The sequence below is a fragment of the Mustela nivalis genome (assembly GCF_964662115.1).
Source record: "Mustela nivalis genome assembly, chromosome: 7".
NCBI classification, from domain to species: Eukaryota; Metazoa; Chordata; class Mammalia; order Carnivora; family Mustelidae; genus Mustela; species Mustela nivalis.
This window is the reverse complement of record NC_139026.1, coordinates 27,884,201-27,905,376: the sequence shown is the minus strand read 5'-3', so window position 1 is coordinate 27,905,376 and position 21,176 is coordinate 27,884,201. Positions and strand designations below refer to the sequence as shown.

The 21,176-nt window shown below is 35.8% G+C and overlaps 1 protein-coding gene across 2 annotated transcripts in view; it reads right to left on the bottom strand.

Annotated features, from left to right (window-relative positions):
• Window positions 1–21,176, bottom strand: part of DCN (decorin) — a 42,037-nt gene that overhangs the window by 7,316 nt on the left and 13,545 nt on the right. For both annotated transcript variants that reach the window (XM_082741014.1, XM_082741015.1), the window contains exons 3-6: window positions 15,595–15,707; window positions 8,074–8,287; window positions 7,128–7,241; window positions 1,786–1,879 (exon numbers count right to left, since the gene is read on the bottom strand). In XM_082741014.1, the coding sequence (XP_082597140.1) occupies window positions 1,786–1,879; window positions 7,128–7,241; window positions 8,074–8,287; window positions 15,595–15,707 (535 nt within the window). The remainder of the gene's footprint in view (window positions 1–1,785; window positions 1,880–7,127; window positions 7,242–8,073; window positions 8,288–15,594; window positions 15,708–21,176) is intronic.

Sequence of the window (21,176 nt, the reverse complement as noted above, 5' to 3'; positions counted from 1 at the left end):
TGAAGAATAAACAACACGAGGATGTGATGGTTTCATAGACAGATTTTTCAAGGCTTGATTCCAAAAGGAAATTTGTTTGATAAATTTGAGTCAGTAAAGTTTGCTTGTCCACTTGAGTCAGTCTGTTCCATTTAATGAATGGAATTTTTTAAAAATCTCCATACCACTTTCATTACAAAATAAATTTTTCTTCTAAAAAGGTACAGATATTATTAATGATTTACCATATTTGGAATTAGATTTTTGTTCATCTCCACTATTACTACTGCACCTACTACTGGCCATCCTAAAGATCATTCTATAAAATAGGCAATGCAACTTGTCTTCCTACATTGTTCTGCAGCTAGAGGGACCGAATCACAAAGAAGGGTCAGTGATGCCTAATACTCTTTCAAAATATATTTGCTGTATTAGAGACTGTAATTCAAGTATCTTTAGATAAATGATTTCTTTTTTTTTTTTTTAGATTTTTATTTATTTATTTATTTGTCAGACAGAGATTACAAGTAAGCAGAGGGGCAGGCAGAGAAGAAGGGAAGCAGACTCCCTGCTAAGCAGAGAGCCCGGTGCGGGGCTAGATCCCAGGACCCTGGGATCACCACCTGAGCCAAAGGCAGAGGCTTTAACCCACTGAGTCACCCAGGTATCCCTAGAAAGGACAGCTAGAGTCACAGGTACAGGCTCACCTTTAACCCTTATCATCCACTGGCTCACTGGAAATCGCCACAGAAATGAGAAAAGATGTATTATACATCATCTGGTCTTAGCTAATTCTCAAGGATAAATGATATATTTTATATTTATTTATCTACCATAAAATTTTTAAGATAAAATAGGAGTGAGTCAATTTGGCATAACACCGTGCTCCTTTGTAAGAACATTCTGTAATACCATTCAAGAGCCCAGTGTTTCTTGAAGATAAAGCAAATAGTTTGCAAGCATTCCCTTTTTTTATTACTTAACCAGATTTTTAATGTAGAAAGGTTAAAGTTAGACTAGAAAGCAGAAAAGGAACAAATGATTATCTATCAGGGGAAAAAAAAGTTAATTTTTTGTTAAAAAAAAATTTCTTTTGTTAGACTACATTAGATGTCCAGAGACATTTTAAACTCTTCAAAGAACAGAAGTGAGAGAATCTCATTATAATTATTCCAATACCATAGAGTGGGATGCCCAGTATGTCCATGATCTTGTAACTTTCATTTTAAGGCATTTTCAAATTCTGAACACTGTTATAATTTACTTGACCTTCCGTTTAATGCAACTAAGTTAGAGCACATTGAAGGAACATACTGACTTCCAGTCACCAGGTACATAAGATATGTCTTAATCTAAAAACAATATGGTAGATAATCTTCAGGGTTATGGTAAGTATGCTATTTCATTGTTTTTTATTTTATTTTATTTTATTTTTTATAAAGATTTTTATTTATTTATTTAACAGACAGAAATCACAAGTAGTAAGAGAGGAAGGCACAGAGAGGTAGGCACAGAGAGAGAGAGAGGGAAGCAGGCTCCCCACTGAGCAGAGAGCCCGATGTGGGACTCGATCCAAGGACACTGGGATCATGACCTGAGCCAAAGGCAGAGGCTTAACCCACTGAGCCACCCAAGCGCCCCTTCATTATTTTTTAAAGAAGCAATTGGGCCTGCTGAGGTCTGAGTTTGTTAGGGCCAACAACTAAAACAGTCAGCAACCACCCACTGTGTTTCTAATTCGGAACATGCAAGCACTTATACATCTGGCCATTCTACTGATAAAAGGTCATGAAAGAATATTATTACTTAGCCAGATTATTCAGTCCTTTCAGGCTGGATGCATCAACTTTGGTGATTTTGTTGCCTTCCAGATGTAATTCAGTAAGGGAAGGAGGAAGACCTGGAATAGAGAAATGCAGAATGTTAAATTACAGGATGTAGACGGACTTAACGAGCAGTAGGCCACCAATTTGCTGAAAGACACAGAGCTCCAAAGGATTTGCTTTTCATCTTTTCCATCAGTTTTGCTTTATATCTTTTTCTTCATCTCTTTCATAATAATACATGCTTTGGGAAGTAGGACAAGCAATTTTTACTTTTCTCGTAGATTGATTTTAACAGAAATGTGGACTATCTTTATCACGTAGTAGATTTTTGTCCTGGTAACTGTTAGGATACTGTCATAGAACTGAAGTCAAACCCTGAATCTCATTAATCTCCCCCACCTTTGTTACTAAGCTAATACTGTCACTGATAAAAGACCACAAAGGTAAAACGAGATAAGCATTTGAACTATAACAGAAAAATTATGTGTAAGTTAAACCTATATACAAGTTTAATGAAGTATTTCAGTAATGAGTCTCATTAATAACGAAAACTTCATGGGGCATCTGGGTGGCTCAGTGGGTTAAAGCCTCTGCCTTCAGCTCAGGTCATGATCCCAGCGTCCTGGGATCAAGCCCCACACTGGGCTCTCTGCTCAGCAGGGAGCCCGCTTCCCCCTCTCTCTGCCTGTTTCTCTGCCTACTTGTGATCTCTCTCTCTCTCTGTCAAATAAATAAATAAATAAAATCTTAAAAAAAAAAAAACCTAACACTTCATAAACCACATTGGCCTTAGTCTTAATGGGCTTTTTCACATTAAAAAACAAACAAATGAAACAAAACTCAAATGCTTCTACAACGTGGATGTGTAGAAAGAGCTAAAGCTGACTTGGACCTTTTAAATCAAGACTGTTTCTTTACACAAGAGAAATGCAGAGGCCTAGAATCAAGTGATCGGCCATATGTAGAACACCTGGGGAAATAATTTTAAATCCAAAGTATCCGTGAAACCTCTGGGTAGTACTTCTCGAAAGGCTATGATTTCTAAACATTTAGTAATATTAATATAAAAGTTTAAATATTTTATTTTCATTTCCTCCTGCCATCTGAGGATATATGATGCTTTTATATGGCTTTTTAAAGAGCATATTGTTCCACTTACAAGAATAGCCACAACTACAAAGAAAAGAGCAAATCAGTTACATGTCAAACTAACATCTGCTTAGCAGAGAGTGTTGGTTATCTGTCCGTAAGGAAAAAAGTTGGGAAACTGTAGGTTATGTTTGGTAAGAAAATTTTCATGGCACACCCCTGAATTCTGTCCATACCATCTCTTTAATGTAAAAGTTTAGTCCATATTTGATTTGAACTTATTGTTTGTTTCTCTACAGCATGATGTTTTGTGGGGGAAATGCTAAGCTACTCACGGAAAGTCTGTCATGTAGCAAACACGGATACTGGCACTTTTTCTAGCTTAGCTCATTTAACTTTTTCAGTTTACAAATTATTTTTTGTGAACCTCCCTTTTATAGATGAAGAAGCAGAGACTCCAAATTACAAATTTGGAGGTTATCTAGCTGCCACGTGGGGAAGTAATATGATCCCAGACAGTCAAAGAGAGTTCAAATAGCATGCTTTTAACTGAAGGGAATGAAATGGAGACAGTGTAGGAAAAGCAAGAGGGACTTAACTCCTGAAAGCCACTGGTCTGAGGCCAAGGTTAAAAGTTTCCATAGGCTTAGAGACAAATACCTCCTTCTGGGAAAATGAACGAATGAAATAATAGTCGTTAGGAGTAATGGGTGTCTGGGCAAAATTAGAAGTAACAATTTAAAGCCTGCTTGTACAAGTATTATTATTTTCCAGGACCCCTAAAAGAATGTCAACCATGGAGAAAGACATCCTGTGATTGTCTTGTGTCCACTGAGAAGTAATGACCACAAGTTAATGACCGTGGGATTGAAGAATGCTTCCCTACTCTCTTTCCGTCCTCTGGAAAAGTGGCTTTTCTATTCTTTGCACAAGACCCCTTCCTCTTTCCAGTCGGCTCCCTTGCAGGTATGCTATCTCTAATAAACTCCACCAGCATTCTTTGTCTTGAGTCTGGTGTTCATTTTCATGGCATGGAGGTTCAAGAATCTGGTCTTGGGGTCTAGTAGCAAAATCACAATTGAGTCATTCTTATGACTAAATACCAGGAGACCACAGTCACTCTTGGAATAAGGGATTTCAACCTCCTAAATCTCCTTAGAATAAATAAATGTGGATTTTTAAAGTATTCCTATATGTAATGAATGAATGAATATATAAAACAAAGCAATTGAATACACATCTTTTCTTCCCTATCACCACGAAAAGATGTTTTTAAAAATGTACTGTCTCTAGAACAGCAATCATCATCGTGTCCATAACCCTACCTACTTTCTAAGTGTCTTCCCTTCTACAGCATCAGTTTCCCAAAAGGGAAGTGATAGCCACGAGAAAGTTTGACAGTGGAAGAAAACTGCAATAGGATAGAGAGAGGCAAATTTATCAAGAATACCATAATCATTTGCCACTGTAGTAATATTTAGCTAAGAACCTATACTCTGCCTCCTTTTTTTCCCCCTTTCGTTTCCCTTCCCATTTTTAAGGTAAATATATTAAGAGCTTACTTTGGGCCAGCTACAATGTTTGCACATTGTGCGTCTTATTTGTGTTTATTAATCCTCACAAATATCCTAGAAAACAGGTGTCATTAACAAATCCATTTCACAGCAAAACTGAGGTTTGGAGATGTGCAAAAATTAGCCTGAAGTCACAGAACAACTAAGTGGCAGAATCAGACCTTCCAACCATGTGGTCTACGTGGAGAATACATAACTGTCCACTTCACTCCACTGCCATGTGTTTCCATCATTGATGGTAGATAGTGTATGGACATTAGGACTCCCAGAGGATGGTGCTTAAGGGCATAAGGCATAAGGGTCAAGCCTAGGAAAAGCAGACTTATCTGTTTTGTTGGCATAAACATGCATAGGCAGGAGTACTTAAGTTGGCAGCAGAGTACAATGGTCATGCCCATGAACTCACGTCAGCACAGCACAGTCCTGACTTGGCCACCTCCTAGCCCCAGGACCTTGGGCACGATGTACTTCGTGTCTTTAAGCTTCATTTTCCTCATTTATTAAGTAGGTATGATAATATTACTATAGAGGAATGGTTTGAAATTCATAGCAAAGAATCCATAAAAAGCCTTCAGCATGATACTTGGTATTAGTAAGTGCTTAGCAAAACTTCGTTACTATAATTTTTATAGTAAGTGTTTAATACATAAAAGTAAGCTAGAGATGGTGAGAAAAGAGCACCTAGAGTAAGGAGGAGAAATAGCAAATACAGATCACTAAGTGATGAAATGTGTTCCCGAGGCATATTTTGGAGGACGCATTAAGAAGGAGAGCAAAATCAAGGACTGTGTTTAATGCAAGTCATTTGGTAGCATGAAGTAGTGGAAAAGACCCCGACTTTAAATTCCAGCTTTTCTACTCCATTTCCTACCGCTCTATAGCTTTGGGCATTGCATATATTACATGTGTACATGTAATATATAAAAATATAATTTAAATTTTAAAATATTATTAAAATATAAAATATATTAAAAATATAAATATATACACATCTGCACTTGAGATAATATTAATATATATAACATAAAATAAACATAGATATAGATATATACACCTCTGCACTGGGAATTTAAAAAAAAAAACAAAAGAATAAAACCACTTGTTATGATGCAACAAGTTGGAGGCCCAACATGAAGGTACTTCATACACTGTAGATCAATATCTACCTATCTATCATCTATCTGTCTATCTATCTAATCTGTACCAGCAGTTACTATTATAGGCATAAACATCTTCTGTAGCAAAAAGACTGTGGAGAGAGCAAGGGATGGTAAGAAACCATTCTATGGAATATATCTTCTTGGAAGCTGAGTTTCTGTGGAAGTACAGTGAAGGGTAGTTGTTTTCTGTGGGCAAGAACCTACATTTTGTACCCAGTCCAAGAACGAGATATCTAAGCTGAGAAAGGGCCAGGTGGAGGGGAAAATTTGAGAATATAGAGGGGCTTTTGTGACACTAAAACCCTGGAGCAGGGAAAATGTGAGAATTAGAGGAATTGCTTTTTTTGGTGAGTTGATTTCTTTTCTGATTCACAAAGATTGGCTTCCTTGCCTCCCCCAGGGAACCCTTAGCATGAGGCCGTGTGATGACTGCTGCTGACCTGTCTGGCTTTGCTCTGGTGATAAGCTCCTTGAAGTCAGGTAATAGATCCTATTCATTGTCCTGTCTCTGATGTTTGGTACTTTGCCTAAGCAAAATGAGTGTCAAAATAATTTTAAGAAATAATAAAAGGTAATATTAATCTACTACTTATTTGAATACCAGATATTTCTCTAATTAGTTATTTAATTTTAAGACAAACTAATGCTATTACACATTCATGAATAAAGAAATTGAGGCAGGGGCACCTGAGTGGCTCAGTTGGTTAAGTGGCTGCCTTTGACTCAGGTCATGATCCCAGGGTCCTGGAATCGAGCTCTTCATAGGGCTCCCTGCTCAGTGGAGAGCCTGCTTCACCTTCTCTCTCTGCCTCGTGCTCTGCCTACTTATGCTTTCTCTCTCTGTCAAATAAATAAACAAAATATTTTAAAATATTTTAAATATTTAAAATATTTTTAAAAATAAAGAAATTGAGGCATAAGTATTGAATAAACTTGTCCAAGGCCTTAGAGCAAATTAGGGACAAACTGAACTCAACCCTACAGACCAAAATCCCCACTCTACAACATACAACAGACACTATCATACAAGAGCATGACCTCTGTGGCTGCTCTTACTCGTAAGGCCTGAGATGTCCTATGATGGAAAGGAATTCACTAAAAGATTGCAGACTCAAGTAAAAATTGGCTCAAGGTACATCATGTATCTTCTTTTTTAATGCCACTAAGGCATTCTGCTTTTTAAATAATTGTACATTTGTGCTATCACAATTCTTCTCTTTTATCACAATTATTTAATATGAAATCATTGTGTGTTGTTATATCTTAGAAGAGACTTAATAGGTAGAAGGGTCTAGCCATCTCTACTGTGGGCCGTGATGGCCCAGGAGTCATCTAGGCTGAAAAAAAAAAAAAAAAAAAAAACACTTCCAAGGGTAAACAATTTACCAGCAATAACATTGGCTACTTCAGTCACCATTTAAATTTCCAAAACAATTTTTTTTAAATGTTAAAGTTTTAAGATTTAGTTGTTCAGACTGCTTTAGAGACTTTTCTGTCACCTTGAGGGATGGTAGTTATATTGGTGTCAGCAATGCGGATATAGGACAGCTTCTTCATTCCCTGGAAGGCTCCATTTTCAATTCCCGAGCTCTTCAGTGGGTTGGTGCCCAGTTCTACAAATGCAATAAATACAAAGCTTTAGCGGACAACATTAGGATATTTCAAATCAGAGTAGGGTCTGTTTCAATTTTTTAAGATTTTAAGAGAAGATTTTAAGGATTTTAAGAGAAATTAGGGTTGATAACAACTTGACTGAGAAACCAAAGAGAAATTAAAGGATACACTCTTCAAAGGGATAGCAAACTGAGGCAAAATTTTTTTTTTTTAAAACAAACAACAAACACAATAAGAAAACAAAAGTTTATGGAAAAAGCAATAGCGATGAAAACAATAACAAGAAGATTATTTAAAGTACATATACAGGATTGCACAGAAATCAACAAAAACACGTGTTAATAAGTCACACTTATTATGGTGTTATTACTTTCCTGAGATGAATTAAAATATGAAATAATTTGAAATATTAGCATCTTGTAAGCCAATTATAAAATCATCATTTTTACCACACATGGAGCAAAACGTTAGAACACATTGTTTAAAGTGAGTGATTTATAGATGTTCAGAATAGAAGCAATTCCCATGATGGAAAGGTATCCCCACATATCTCTAATCAATCACTACCTAATTCCATCTCGCATCTTGGGCATACCAGTAGGGTGACTTTGGCCCTAGAACTTCTCCACATTCTCAGATCCTCGAGGACGAGACACAAAAACATTGTAAGGTACGATTCCAAGTCTCATTTCTGCCGATTTTGCTACTCTTACTCCTACAGGCTAAAGATATGTAAGCTCTGGTTGGTCTACCTCCTGCAGCTATAGCTAACTTGGAATCTTCTAAGGTGGACCTTCAATCCTGGCCTTAGAGTTTTAAGAATATCTGTACCTATGACGATCATCTGGTTCAGTCCATTGAACACAGCTTTCCGCACTTTGGTGATCTCATTCTCATGGGCACGCAGCTCCTGAAGAGTTTTGGGCATTTTTTCTGGCAATTCCTTCAGATGATTCTTGGATAGATAAAGTCGTTCCAATTTCAACAAAGGTGTGAATGCTCCAGGGCTGATTTTGTTAATTTTGTTGTTGACAAGAATCAACGTCTATAGATAATGAACAAAAACAACACCTTAATTTCAGCTCTCTCTCTCTCTCTCTCTCTCTCTCTCTATATATATATATATATATAGCAAGAAATTAGGGAAAAAAGTCAAATATTATATATATTGCAAGAAATCAGAAAAAATTAAGCAAACGTGACTCTTTCACTTAAGAAGTATATGAGGATCTGAACATCAGGAGCATCAGGAATAAAGGTGATGAGATATAGGTTATAGGTTATAATATAGATACATAGATAGACACTTAATTTTTAAACAGTTAATACTTCTAAAGATTGAAACTACAAGAGTAACCCAAGATACCAGAAAAGAGTCCAGTGCATCCATCCCCCAGCCTAAAATCCATCTTCATTGACTGCTGCCATGAATTCCAGTACCAAACGGTGACACCAATTTATATTACCACAGCAACGTAAAAGAGTAAAATTTTTGTGCTTTCTTGCAGCCTTATAAATTTAGATCTATTTTTTTCAAAAAGTTTGTCAAATTAGTACACCATGTTGTGCCTCATTATAATTTCTTTGCATTTCTTTGTCACTTGAAAGGTTAAATGAATTTCCTTTTGTTCTGCTACTGTTTTCTGTACTTTTTGGAGAGAAAGGATTACCTGATCACAATACTACTCATTTTAGTAAGTTTTAATATATTTTAATAATTGGTCTACAGAAAATAAAGATGTAATTAATATGAAATGCAGAGCTTAAATATATTTTTCTTCTGTTTTTGTCCTTTTTACATATAAAGATTTTATGTAACCAAATGTGCTAATATATTTGGTAATTCTCAAATTTTTGTTTCTGCAAAATTGCTTCTCATTCATTACTGGTATATGTATAGCTATTGCTGAGCTTATTTTTGGATACCTCTTTCTCTTCCAGTGATATGTATGTCTATAGAACCATGCTTCTTATTATACTAAATCTTCTTATCAATTAATCCTAAGGAATTCAGGATCATTTGAGTATGGTCTAAGAAACCTCATTTTCAATTATAGTGGATTTATGTGCATATATGAAAAGCACAGGGACAAAAAAAGAAAACAATGAGAACTTCCAGATTCAGAAATGCAGGAATACTTTCTGAAGGTAACAGCTGGTTAGTTAACACATGTATATGCTCATGGAGTTCACATTACTTGACTAACTAAAATTCCTTCTAAGTAATAGTTTTTCAGCTAAGATGATGGGTTGATTAAAACAAAACCCCAGGAAATTCCAATGAATATTACAGAAAATTAAAAAACACATGAGAGTTAAAGTCATAGGAAATTAATATTAACCAGTAAAATGTCCAGGAAATTAGTAAAAGCTAGAGCCAGAGGAGAGGTTTAAGAGGACTCGCATCATTGAAAGACACCCAAAGTGGCAGATGCTTAATCATGAAGAAAGAGGAGATCTTCTATTGCTATCTATGAAAGACAACTCTGAAAGCTAGATATCATTCAATGCATTCAACATGGTCTGAAAATCTGATTATTTTATGTTAAATATCAAAACCTAGTATGAAGAATCACCCTGATGATCTATTATCTGCCATTTCTGCTAATAAAATATCATCTTTTTTAAACTAGATAATAACTAGATGATGTTTCTACCTGTGAGCATGCCACCGTAGTGTCTGCTATTAAGTCTTGGGGGTTGTGTGACATTTGCCCCAATTATTTCTTCAGTACAGTGAGAATAATAATAGCATCTACAGGGCATACATGATAATGTATATAGATTTATTTGCAAAGCACCTTTCAAATGGCAACATTCCTACTCTCAAATTTAAAAAAAATTTGTAACATAAATAAACTCTGTAAATTTTAGTCATAATGAGGTAAAATCTTAAGACCTATATGAATTAGAATTTCACATAAAACAGATCCATAGGTAAGGCAGCTCTTTCTGCCATTGGTCCTGTCCCCATGCTTTAATAAAACCACCTTAAAGAAAAATCCACAGGTGAAAAAAAGTTAATTGCGTATATACAGTATTGCTTAAAGATGGTTGATATTAGTGCCAAAAAGACACAGTGGTATGTATTTAAGAAAGCACCCTTACAATTATAACAGGCAATGACAAGATGTTGAGATGGGAAAACAAAAGAAAACTAATTCCATTGGCTAATGCAAAAGACCAGCTAAATCAAGAAAGAGTCAAAGGTGAGCCTCAGGTATTCTTTAGGAGATCAGCTGATGAAAAGCAGAAAGCTCTTCCTGTAAACAACCCAAGGTGATCAAAAATGGTTCACTATTGACTTGGCCCAGAAAATCCTATAAGATCACACAAATCAGGATGTTCAAATCTTTGTGTTTGCTTTAAGAACGCACATGAAACTGCCTAAGCCATCAAGAGCATGCATATCGGAAAAGCCACCAAGTATCTGAAGGATGTCACTTTGGGAAAGCCATGTGTGCCACCTGGTCCCTACAATGGTGGAGTTGGTAGGTGAGCCCCGGGCCAAACAGTCACTCTTGGACACAGATGGCCCAAAAAGAGTACTGAATTCTGACTGCACATGCTTAAAAATGCAGAGAGTATTGCTGAACTTAAGAACTGTAGATTCTCTGGTCATTGAGCACATCCCAGGGAACAAAGCTCCCGAGATGCAGTGTTGAATTGACAGGACTCACGGCCGATGAACCCCTCCCTGCAGGAGCTCTCCCTGCCGCACTGAGATGATCCTCACTGAAAAAGCAGAAAGATCTTAAACCAGAAGAGGCAGTTGCACAGAGGAAAAAGATATCCCAGAAGATACTGAAGAAACAAAAATTTGTGGCCTGGGAGTCAATTCTGCATATAACAAATTCAAATAAAAGTAAAAACAGAGAAGAAAGGAAAAGGTAAAAGACAAGCAGAATCAGTTTATCATGACTTTGCAAAGATGGGGTAGAAGCCTGAGGAGAAGAGATAAAATTGAAGCACAGCCTCAAAAACCAGGATGACCTACTTCTTTGGTAACTAAAGAAAAAGGGATCTAGCCTGGGAGGTAGGGGAGAGGTGATGAAGAAGGCGACTGGCAATGGAAATGAGTGAAAGCAGGAATAAAAGCATTTTCACCACCTTCATCCAAGAAGGAGATCAAAAGAAACAAACTTGCAGTTATAAAGTGTGTAAGGACAGGGGAGGTAAGGTACAACATGATGACTACAGCCAACATTGTGGCATGGTATATATAGTTGAAGGTTGCTAAGAGAGTAAGCCCTAAAAGTTCTCCTCACAAGGAAAAAAACATTTTTTTCTTTTCATATATATGAAAAATATGAAAAGAATATGAAAAACATATGAAAAGAAAAAATGTTTCTTTTTCATATATATATATATATGAAAAGAAAAAAATGTTTTATATGTATATATGTATGTGTGTATATTATATATATATAATATTATATATGGTGGATGTTAACTAAACTTATTATGGTGATCATTTTGCAATATATGAAGTCATTATGCTATACATCTTTAAACTTAACACACTGCTGTATGGCAATTATAGTTCAATAAAATTGGAAGAAAATAATCTTGAAACCTGGCTTAATATGATGTAGTTTTCTCCAAAGTCCCTTATATGTGGTTTATATTGCATCAGGTATGGTTTTAAGGAATTGTATGGTTACTATCATATTTATAGGCAATTAACGGACTCAATTCACAGTGCTCCTGAGTTTCAGTCTCAACATTTGGCTCTTATTTGTGAGTGACGATGAACGTGCATGACTTATAGTGCGTGACTAAGTAACCTTTCTGTATCTGGATGTCCTCTTCTGTATAAAGGCGTTATTAAGAGTGTCCACCTCAAAAGAATGGTTGTGAAAATTAGTAAGTGAGTGTGTATAGGTATTAAGCCTAGTATATAGTAATTGCTAGACAAGTGTTTACTACTACTCAATCTTTAACAATATTTTATTTTTAGTTAAAAAAACCTCCCTGACTAGATTTTTTAAGCATGAATTCAAAGGAAATATATTAAATGTTGGCACTATAATATTTAATTTTCCATTATTTCACAGGATAACTGTGTTTTTTGATTACATACGAGTATAAAACTATTCTTGCACAGTATGTACTACTCATCATGTGACACAGAGTCTAAAATGATAAAACTATTGAGAAGAGAGGAAGCGTTCTGTCAAATCCTTTCTATTTTAATCGTTGCTGAAGTTTCACTTCTCGTCCTCCTTTTCATTCAAGTGTGGCTTTCCTGGCTGAAATTATAATGTTTATTTGCATAATAACAAGGATAGAAACTATCATGAATGAAAGAGTAAGAGAAAACTAGCTGTTTAACATCCTCTGAAGAGTTGGAAGCTCTAATAAACTCTCTCCTCCATGTATACTTTGAAGTAGAAAGAAAGAGATTGCTAAGATGGTAGTTGCCTAAAACATACAGAGAAAGAAACATGGAAAAGAAAGAACATATTATTACAAATGCCAGATTTAATGACAGTGTCACAGAAACAGATATCTTTTATTTAAGGACATGCAGAGTTTAAATAAATTATTTAGATTATACTTAACAATATAGAAACTTAGGATTAGAGTAAGAGAATTTTCCTCCCTTAAAAAAATTAGCTTTAGGGTAAACTTATAAAAATAAAATGAAGTTTTAAATTTTAGTTCATTGAAAATAATATTAAGTTTTTCTTAATTAATCTTTTAACAGATCCAGTGATAGTTTAAATAGTCATTGACAAACCTTATTGGTATCACCATTGTCCCACTCCCAGGGAAAGCATACCATGGAGTCAGAGAAAGGGTGGGTTGGGGCTCAGGCCTGGGATCTTAACAGTGAAGATGGATCCCACTGGTTCAAGATTTGAAATCTCTAGCTCAAGCCTTATCCTCACTTTTTCTAGCTTGTCTTTCACTCTAGCCACCTCCTATCTGCTTATTTTCTTCTTTCCTTTCCTTTTGTAGAGAAAACCCTCTTTTCCTTCTCATCCTTTCAAAATTCTGCTAACCCTCTAAAAAGCTGTTTGTCCCATATTCTCTCACATACTGGTCACCTGATGTAGGTAGGATATGTCTGATCTGTCTGAGAGCATTCACTACTTACATTACATTGGTCTCCTATGGTTGGAGATAAACTGACTATGCCATTTTATTTGCCACTTTTGTTTATATTAATCGTTCCACAGAGAATCTTAAAATCTTAAGGAAAAAATCTTTACAACCTTCTAAGAATATGGTATATTTTCACCTAGTGGGTGTTTATTGCTTTTCTCACTCTAGCTGTCAGAAAGTTGGTGTCTAAATCCTGTCCTGATTATATTAGTTCTGTAACATAAGATGACCAGTTTATTTTACATTACATTATTTCCCTTGAATCTATATTTCTTATTCTAAAGCATACCAGCCAGATGTCTTATTTTTATATTTACATGTATTGCCTATTCTTACTATATATCCCTTCAATTATTTTCTATAATGGTTACAAGAACTAAATGGATCTGAAATTAGAGTTTTCTGTTTATACTCCCAACCTTAAAAATGTATTTCTCTGCTATTCATCATAAGAACCTATAAACTTATCTCTACATACAGGTCACTCATAACTAAACAACTCTCTCCATTGTTTTCTGAAACTTCTAACACTATACATTGCATTTTTTTAAAATATTTTATTTATTTGACAGAGAGAGGCACAACGAGAGAGGGAAACACAAGCAGGGGGAGTGGGAGAGGGAGAGAAGCAGGCTTCCCACTGAGCGGGAAGCCCAATGCGGGACTTGATCCCAGGACCCTGGGATCATGACCTGAGCTGAAGGCAGAGACCTAATGACTGAACCACCCAGGTGCCCCCTATACGTTGTATTTCTAATGTTGAGCAAAACTCTGCTTCCCTGAAATTTCCACTCAATTGTCAAGAGGACAATTCTGTCATCTTACAGTTGAAGCAAGTAAATTCAATTTCTCTTTTCTAGCATGGCCCTTCAAAATTGTCACTCATGACCTCTTTCACTCAGTTTGGGCATCCATATCTCTGTCAACTCTGCCTATCAGACATGATTTCCAAATTCTTTATCCTCATGATAACCATTCTGTGGATACTCAACTGTTAATGCCCTCCTTAAATGTCTTGCCCAGGACCATACTTAATACTTCAAGAGTGGTCTACCAGAGTAGAATACAGAGACAGTGAGACTTGCAGTATTTATTTTGGACATTGAAGGTTGGCTTATTTATACTAAATGTGCAATGATATTCTGAGGGGAAACTACTTTCTATTTATCTCACAGATAGAGAGCTGGACTAGAGCATACAGTTTATTAGGATTCTGATCCCCTACCTGAAAAGACAATACACTTACTCTGACAGAAGGCTGCCTTAGCAATGCTGAACCCTATTTGACAGGGTTGGTCATCCTCCATTTACCACATACCCTCTCCCAACTATAGTTATACTCATTCTTCTTTCTTTGTGAGTTTCCTTTGTGTCCTGGGAAGATAAACTCTGGGGACTACCTTACCCAGATGATCTTGACCCTGGCCCCCAGTTAGGTTCACCTATAGGAGACACAGACAGGAAATGAGGAGGTAAGACTATGGCTCCCCACCTCTTTCAAGGTGGGCTTGGGTGTTTCATAATGCTTCGTTGGTTCCTATATCCCTATGCAAATCATCCCTTCAGTAATGCCTTCTCTGTGAACACTTTAGAGAGTGCCACCAATTTTCTGCTGGAATCCTGTTTGGTAGACTGGATGTGTGACATAGTAGAGTAGAGGTAAGTAAAAATCACAATTAAAGCACAGATACAGATAAGAATGCAATAAGCAAAGTTCTAAATACAAAGCAAGCTATAGATATATAGATATTTGAAGATAGAATTATATTTACTAAGTAAACTACAGATGGCTATCCCTTTTTCTCTTGGTGCTAATCTTTGAGCTTTTACAACATTGGCACCTCTTAGAAAACTAATGAAAGAAGACCAAAGAGATAAACTAATACTAAGTTCAGTAATCCATTTTGTATTTTGCTCCAATATTGAAATGGAATCTCTGGAATCTTCCTAGGAAGATAAAGACTTTAATTCATGAAACGTAAGAGAAGACTAAGATATGAAGTATTTTTGAGGATACAAAGACCAAAGATCTATGGGGTAAATGTAAGAAAATTAGCTGATTTTTTTTAGAGGTTAATGAATATGATGCTTTGCTCCCCTGTCACCCCCAAAATAGAGGATTTAATAAATGCCTCTGTGCTTATTTATTATCATATAGTACTCCTAGCCTTGTTTTGAAGAATCCTGTGAGTCAGATCTTGTTACAACTCAAAAACAAACAAACAAACACAGAAATCTTACATGAAGGTTCTTCAGGTTCTTGAAGTCCCCATCTTTGATTTCGGTTATTTTGTTGTTTTGCAAGTCAAGCAGCGTAGTGTCAGGGGGAAGATCTTTCGGCACTTTTTCCAGACCTTGTGTGACAGTAAAAGAAATAATGCAGTCAGTAAGAGGGATGCAGGCCCACAGAATCACAAAGGATGTGCTCACAAAAAAATCAATGTTGCAATGAAAGTTTTACTGCTACCATATTTTTCTTCTTCTAGGAATTACATCGACTATAGTTTAAAATGTCTGCTTTATCCTTTCCAAAGAAATCAAATGCTCTATATATTTTTTAAAATTATACACTGACCACATTATTTTTCCCATGTAATTACTTTGCTGTGTAAAACTAAAATTCATATTTTGTAAGAGAGTGGCTGAAAATTCTCAGGGCACATTAAGGTGTTACCTCATTGTTCTTGTTTTAGAAAATAATTCCTTGGATCAGTGTTAAGGGCATGTGATTTCTAAATATATGCCTTTCTACATAAATGTACCATTTAGTAGAGAAGAGCTTTAGCCAAATCATTGAAGATCCATCTGACCTAACCTACCATTGCCAGAGGGATACATTCAAAATGCTTCTGTCTCTTCCATTGGCTTTTTTTAGATTGATGTAGGAAGTTAAGCAGAAATTTGATATTCTATTAAAATTCTATCAAATTCATGTGATCTTTTCTGTATTTGAGATTGCATAACATACATCAGGAAAGTTTTTCCACCTCTCCATCGTACTTGACGCTGAAATTCTTTCATTCACTCAACAAAGCCAATAGAATACCTCCTAGACATCATCAGTTTATCAGGTTCTGAGAACGCAGCATGACCAAGACAGAAATTGCCCACATCCCTGTAGAAAATACAATTAATCTACAGCTTTCAATTAAAAGGAAAACTGTAACAGGGAATGCAATTGTTATGTTGGAAAGATGTCTTTTCAATTTTGAACCTTACGTAAGTGTGTGCTGTTCAATTATCATGGTAGTCATCGTGCGGTCTTCCAGTCCTCCATGAAAATTACAGAAAGTGTATCTGAAATCACCTACCTTCTAAGTTCTCTGCAAATAACCTTTTTACTCACATGACTCTGTTGATAGTGGGGAAAAAAAAATCTAGTATCCAATTCAGAGATCAATGGTTATTATAAATTTAAATATCAAAATGCATGTGATTCTAAACATACATAAATATATTCCAAGAACTTACTACAGAAACAGTTCACAGAGAAATGACAAGAGTGAAGTGTTTTCGGTGATAAACAGCTATCTTGTAGGAGGATTTTTAACGGCATTATGCAGTCATGATCACTGCCATTTTCAGAAATGTCAGTTTGATAATTTCATGCAATTAGGAGTGGCAGTCTTCTGCCAAATCTTTGATAATTAGTGTTCTCCAACCAAGTAAAGACACATTGCCTTTCATTTGGGAAAAAAAAAAAAAGTTAACTGCCTACATTTCTTTATTACTCCATGGGCTTCTTTGTCAAAGTTTTAATTTCCACTTATGCTCACTTTTATACATTATTGAACTTATATCCCAGTGACTCTTTTAACATTTGTTCAAGCCTAAAGTGCAGATAAATTTCAGTTGTGGAGGAAAAAAATGATATATCTGCTTGGCTAACAATTTTGGTTATGTTGTCCTTCTAGAATTTTAGGAATGTCTTGTGGTGAATTGTATACATTGTTTTTTTGGAAGATATAGCATAAAAAATCTTAAAACTTGGAATCTTCACATCTTAATGCTTAGAAAGTCATTTTAGTGTTTAAAATCATAACCCTACTATCTTCTCTGAGTTACTAGTAAATTTATATCCATCTCAGGGATTTTACATATTCATATTTTTATAAAACTTTGTATTTATTCTGACATCAGATGCAAAAACATACTGTTACATTTAAGGTCTAGCCAGGACATTGTACTGTCAACTAGTTTTTCCAGCAACTACAAGCAGAGTAAAACAGGGACATTACCCTAGTTATGAGTTCTTAGAATGTCACAAAGGGAAGGACTATTAAGTAACAGCTAGTCTATGATTCCAAATGCTGATCAGATAGACTCTATAATGAGGTTCTTATCAGTCTATATCAAAATTAGAAAAACAAATGAGTGCAATGAAGTTAGTTTTAATATAAATTAGACATACACACATACTCACATACATGGATACACACATTTCTGAAACTAGCTTCTGCTTCTGTATTAAATATACCTTCTTAAAAATCATTATAATAAGAAGATGCCAGGTTGTTGTTATTTTGTTGAATTTGGTTTTCACCTTCTAAGAAATTAACTTATTCAACATTCAAACAATTTCACTGGTCCCAGAAATTAAGGAACTTCTAAACTAGTCCAATACTCCCTTTTATGGGTAAAGAAACAGAAATTAAATGAAATTATATGACTTTGGGTTGCCTGGGTGGCTCAGTGGGTTAAATCCTCTGCCTTGGCTCAGGTCATGATCTCGGGGTCCTGGGATCGAGCCCAGCATCAGATTCTCTGCTCAGCAGGGAGCTTGTTTCCCTCTCTTTCTCTGCCTGCCTCTCTGCCTACTTGCGATCTCTCTCTCTCTCTCTCTCTGTCAAATAAATAAATAAAATATTAAAAACAAAAACAAAAAAACAAAAAACTTCTATTAAAAAAAAAGAGAGAAATGATATGACTTCACTAAGGTGTCTCATGTTTAATCTAAACCAAGAACAAGATGGTATGGGACCTCACTCTAGAACTATGCAACATGCCATATGTACTTGTACACAGTGTGTATTTTTTTTAAAAGAAGTTGATCTATACTGTTCCTTGAACATACTATGCTTATTCTTAACTATTCGTTTTTGCTTTTGTTCTTATCATTTCTGTTTCACGGAATATTCCACCCACTCATGTCCTTCAAGCTTCATTCTCACAACTCCTAAAAGTCCTCTAACAACCCCTTTACCCCCTGCCAATATTCATCCTAACCACACCAGACAATGGTGACCACACAGCCCCTGCCAAACTCCTGTTTGTATATAAGCTCATGAGGTATTGTCCTGCACTTTAGTTTTCTTTCTTTTCTGTAAGTTCTTGAAGAGCTGGGACAAATGACTATATTTCGTGAGAGTTGTGGTCTTACCGCTTCATATATAAAGGTATCTTTTTGATTGATTAGTTTTTTTTTAAGATTTATTTATTTAACACACACACACACACACACACACACACAGAGAGAGAGAGATCACAAGTAGGCAGAGAAGCAGGCAGAGAGAGAGGGAGGAAGCAGGCTCCCCACTGAGCAGGCTCCCCACTGAGCAGAGAGCCTGGTGTGGGACTCCATCCCAGGACCCTGAGATCATGACCTGAGCTGAAGGCAGAGGCTTTAACCCACTGAGCCACCCAGGAACCTCAACTGATTGATTAGTTTTAAAATTATAGTCTGTCCTGCTGTCCCATGGTGAAAAGTTCATGGTCGTGGCTTCAAGATCTTTTCTTTTATGTTTTGGTACAATCCTCTTTTCAGATCCTGCTTTGTAAGGATCTATAAGGATCCTTTGTAAGGATCTTACAAAGATCCTTTGTAAGAATCTGCTTTGTAAGAACAATGGTTCTTACTTTCCTTGGAAGTACTTGAATACAACTGGCTATAATAATAATAATTTTCCTTCTGTTTCTTGGTTGGCCAGAAATATTTTAGGAATAAATATTACCATCAAATATGTCATCTCCATTATCTGCATTTGAAAATTTCTCTCAATGTCTTCTGTGTCTTTGACATATTTGTGAGGAACTTTTGGCTACATGTGTCTGAATGATACTATCTTTCCCGTCCCACATGATAACTGATCCAGTGGTACAGTTTCTCAGTATGCCATGTATTTCTCATGGGAAGAGACCAATTATAAACCTTTGGATGGAGAAACAGACCCTCATTTATGTATAAATATTGTCAAAAACAATCAAGCAAATAATGAATATTGAATCTGGTTAAGCCTCTAGATGTAACTCCCAATTTAGAAGAAACAGTTAAAGGTACATGCTTCAGTCTGCTAAAGAAATGGATTCAACTATGCTAATTTAAAAATGGACAGAATATATAAACAGATATTTCTCCAAAGAAGATATCCAAATGACCAACAGACACATGAAAAGATTCTCAAGGTGCCTGGGTGGCAGTCATTAAGGGTCTGCCTTCAGCTCAGGTCATGATCCCAGAGTCCTGGGATCGAGTCCCACATTGGACTCCCTGCTCAGCAGGAAGTCTGCTTCTCCCTCTCCCCCTCCCCTTGCTTGTATTCCCTTTGTCACGGTGTCTCTAAATAAAATATTAAAGGAAAGAGAAGAAAAGAAAAGATTCTCAACATCACTCATCATCAGGTAAATGCAAATTAAAACCATGAGCTATCACCTTATCACCTATCAGAACGGTGAAAATCAACAACACAAGAAAAAACAGGCATTGGTGAAGATGTGGAGGAAAAGGAACCTTCTTGCCCTGTTGGTGGGCACGCAAACTGGGGCAGCCAATGTGGAAGACAGTATGGACATTCCTCAAAAAATTAAAAAATAGAACTACCTTATAATCCAACAATCACACTACTGGGTATTTACCCAAAGAATACAAGAACACAAATTCAAAGGGATATATACACCCCCGTGTTTATAGCAGCATTATTTGCAATAGCCAAGATATGGAAGCAGCCCAGGTGTTCACCAATTAAGAAGATCTGAAATCTATCTATATAGATAGATAAATATATATAGATATTTTTATATCATACAGATATAGATATAATAGAATATTATTCATCCATTAAAAACAATGAAATATTGCCATTTGAAATGAAATGGGTGGTGCTAGAGAGCGTAATGCTAAGTGAAATAAGTCAGTCAGAGAAAGACAAACACATGATTGAACTCACAGGTTGGAATTTAAGAAACAAACATGTAAAGGGGAACAAAAGAAGAGAGAGACAAATAAAGACTCAAACTCTTAATTACAGAAAATAAACTCATGGTTGCCAGAAGGGAAGAGGAAATGCAACACTTCAGCAGATAAACTGCAAAGAAACTGTAAGTAAAGAAATATAAGTTTTCCAAATGTATAGTTTAAAAGAGACTTAAAAACTATTTAAATGATTGCAATAGGTGTACTTCATTCAGATCCTAATTCACAGGAACTGTAAAATAAACTGTTTCTAATATTTATGAGATAATTGAAAATGTGTACTCAGAATGAATATTTGATATTAAATAACTTTACATTTTAGATGTGTTCTGATAGTTATGATTGTATTAATTAAGAGCTTTCATCTCTCAGAGAAACGTATGGATATATTGTTGGATAAAATAACGTGACATCTGGAATTTGCTTCTAAATAAAATGGAAGGGGGAAGGTAGGTGGAGATACATAGAAAAATACTGGCATTAGTTGTTCCATGCTGAGAGCTGGGTGACGAGTGCACCAGAGTCTCTCATTTTGCAGGTTTGTTTGTTTGTTTCTTTCTTTCTTTTTTTTAAGATTTCATTTATTTATTTGACAGACAGCGCTTGAGCAGGGGGAGTGGGAGCGGGAGAAGCA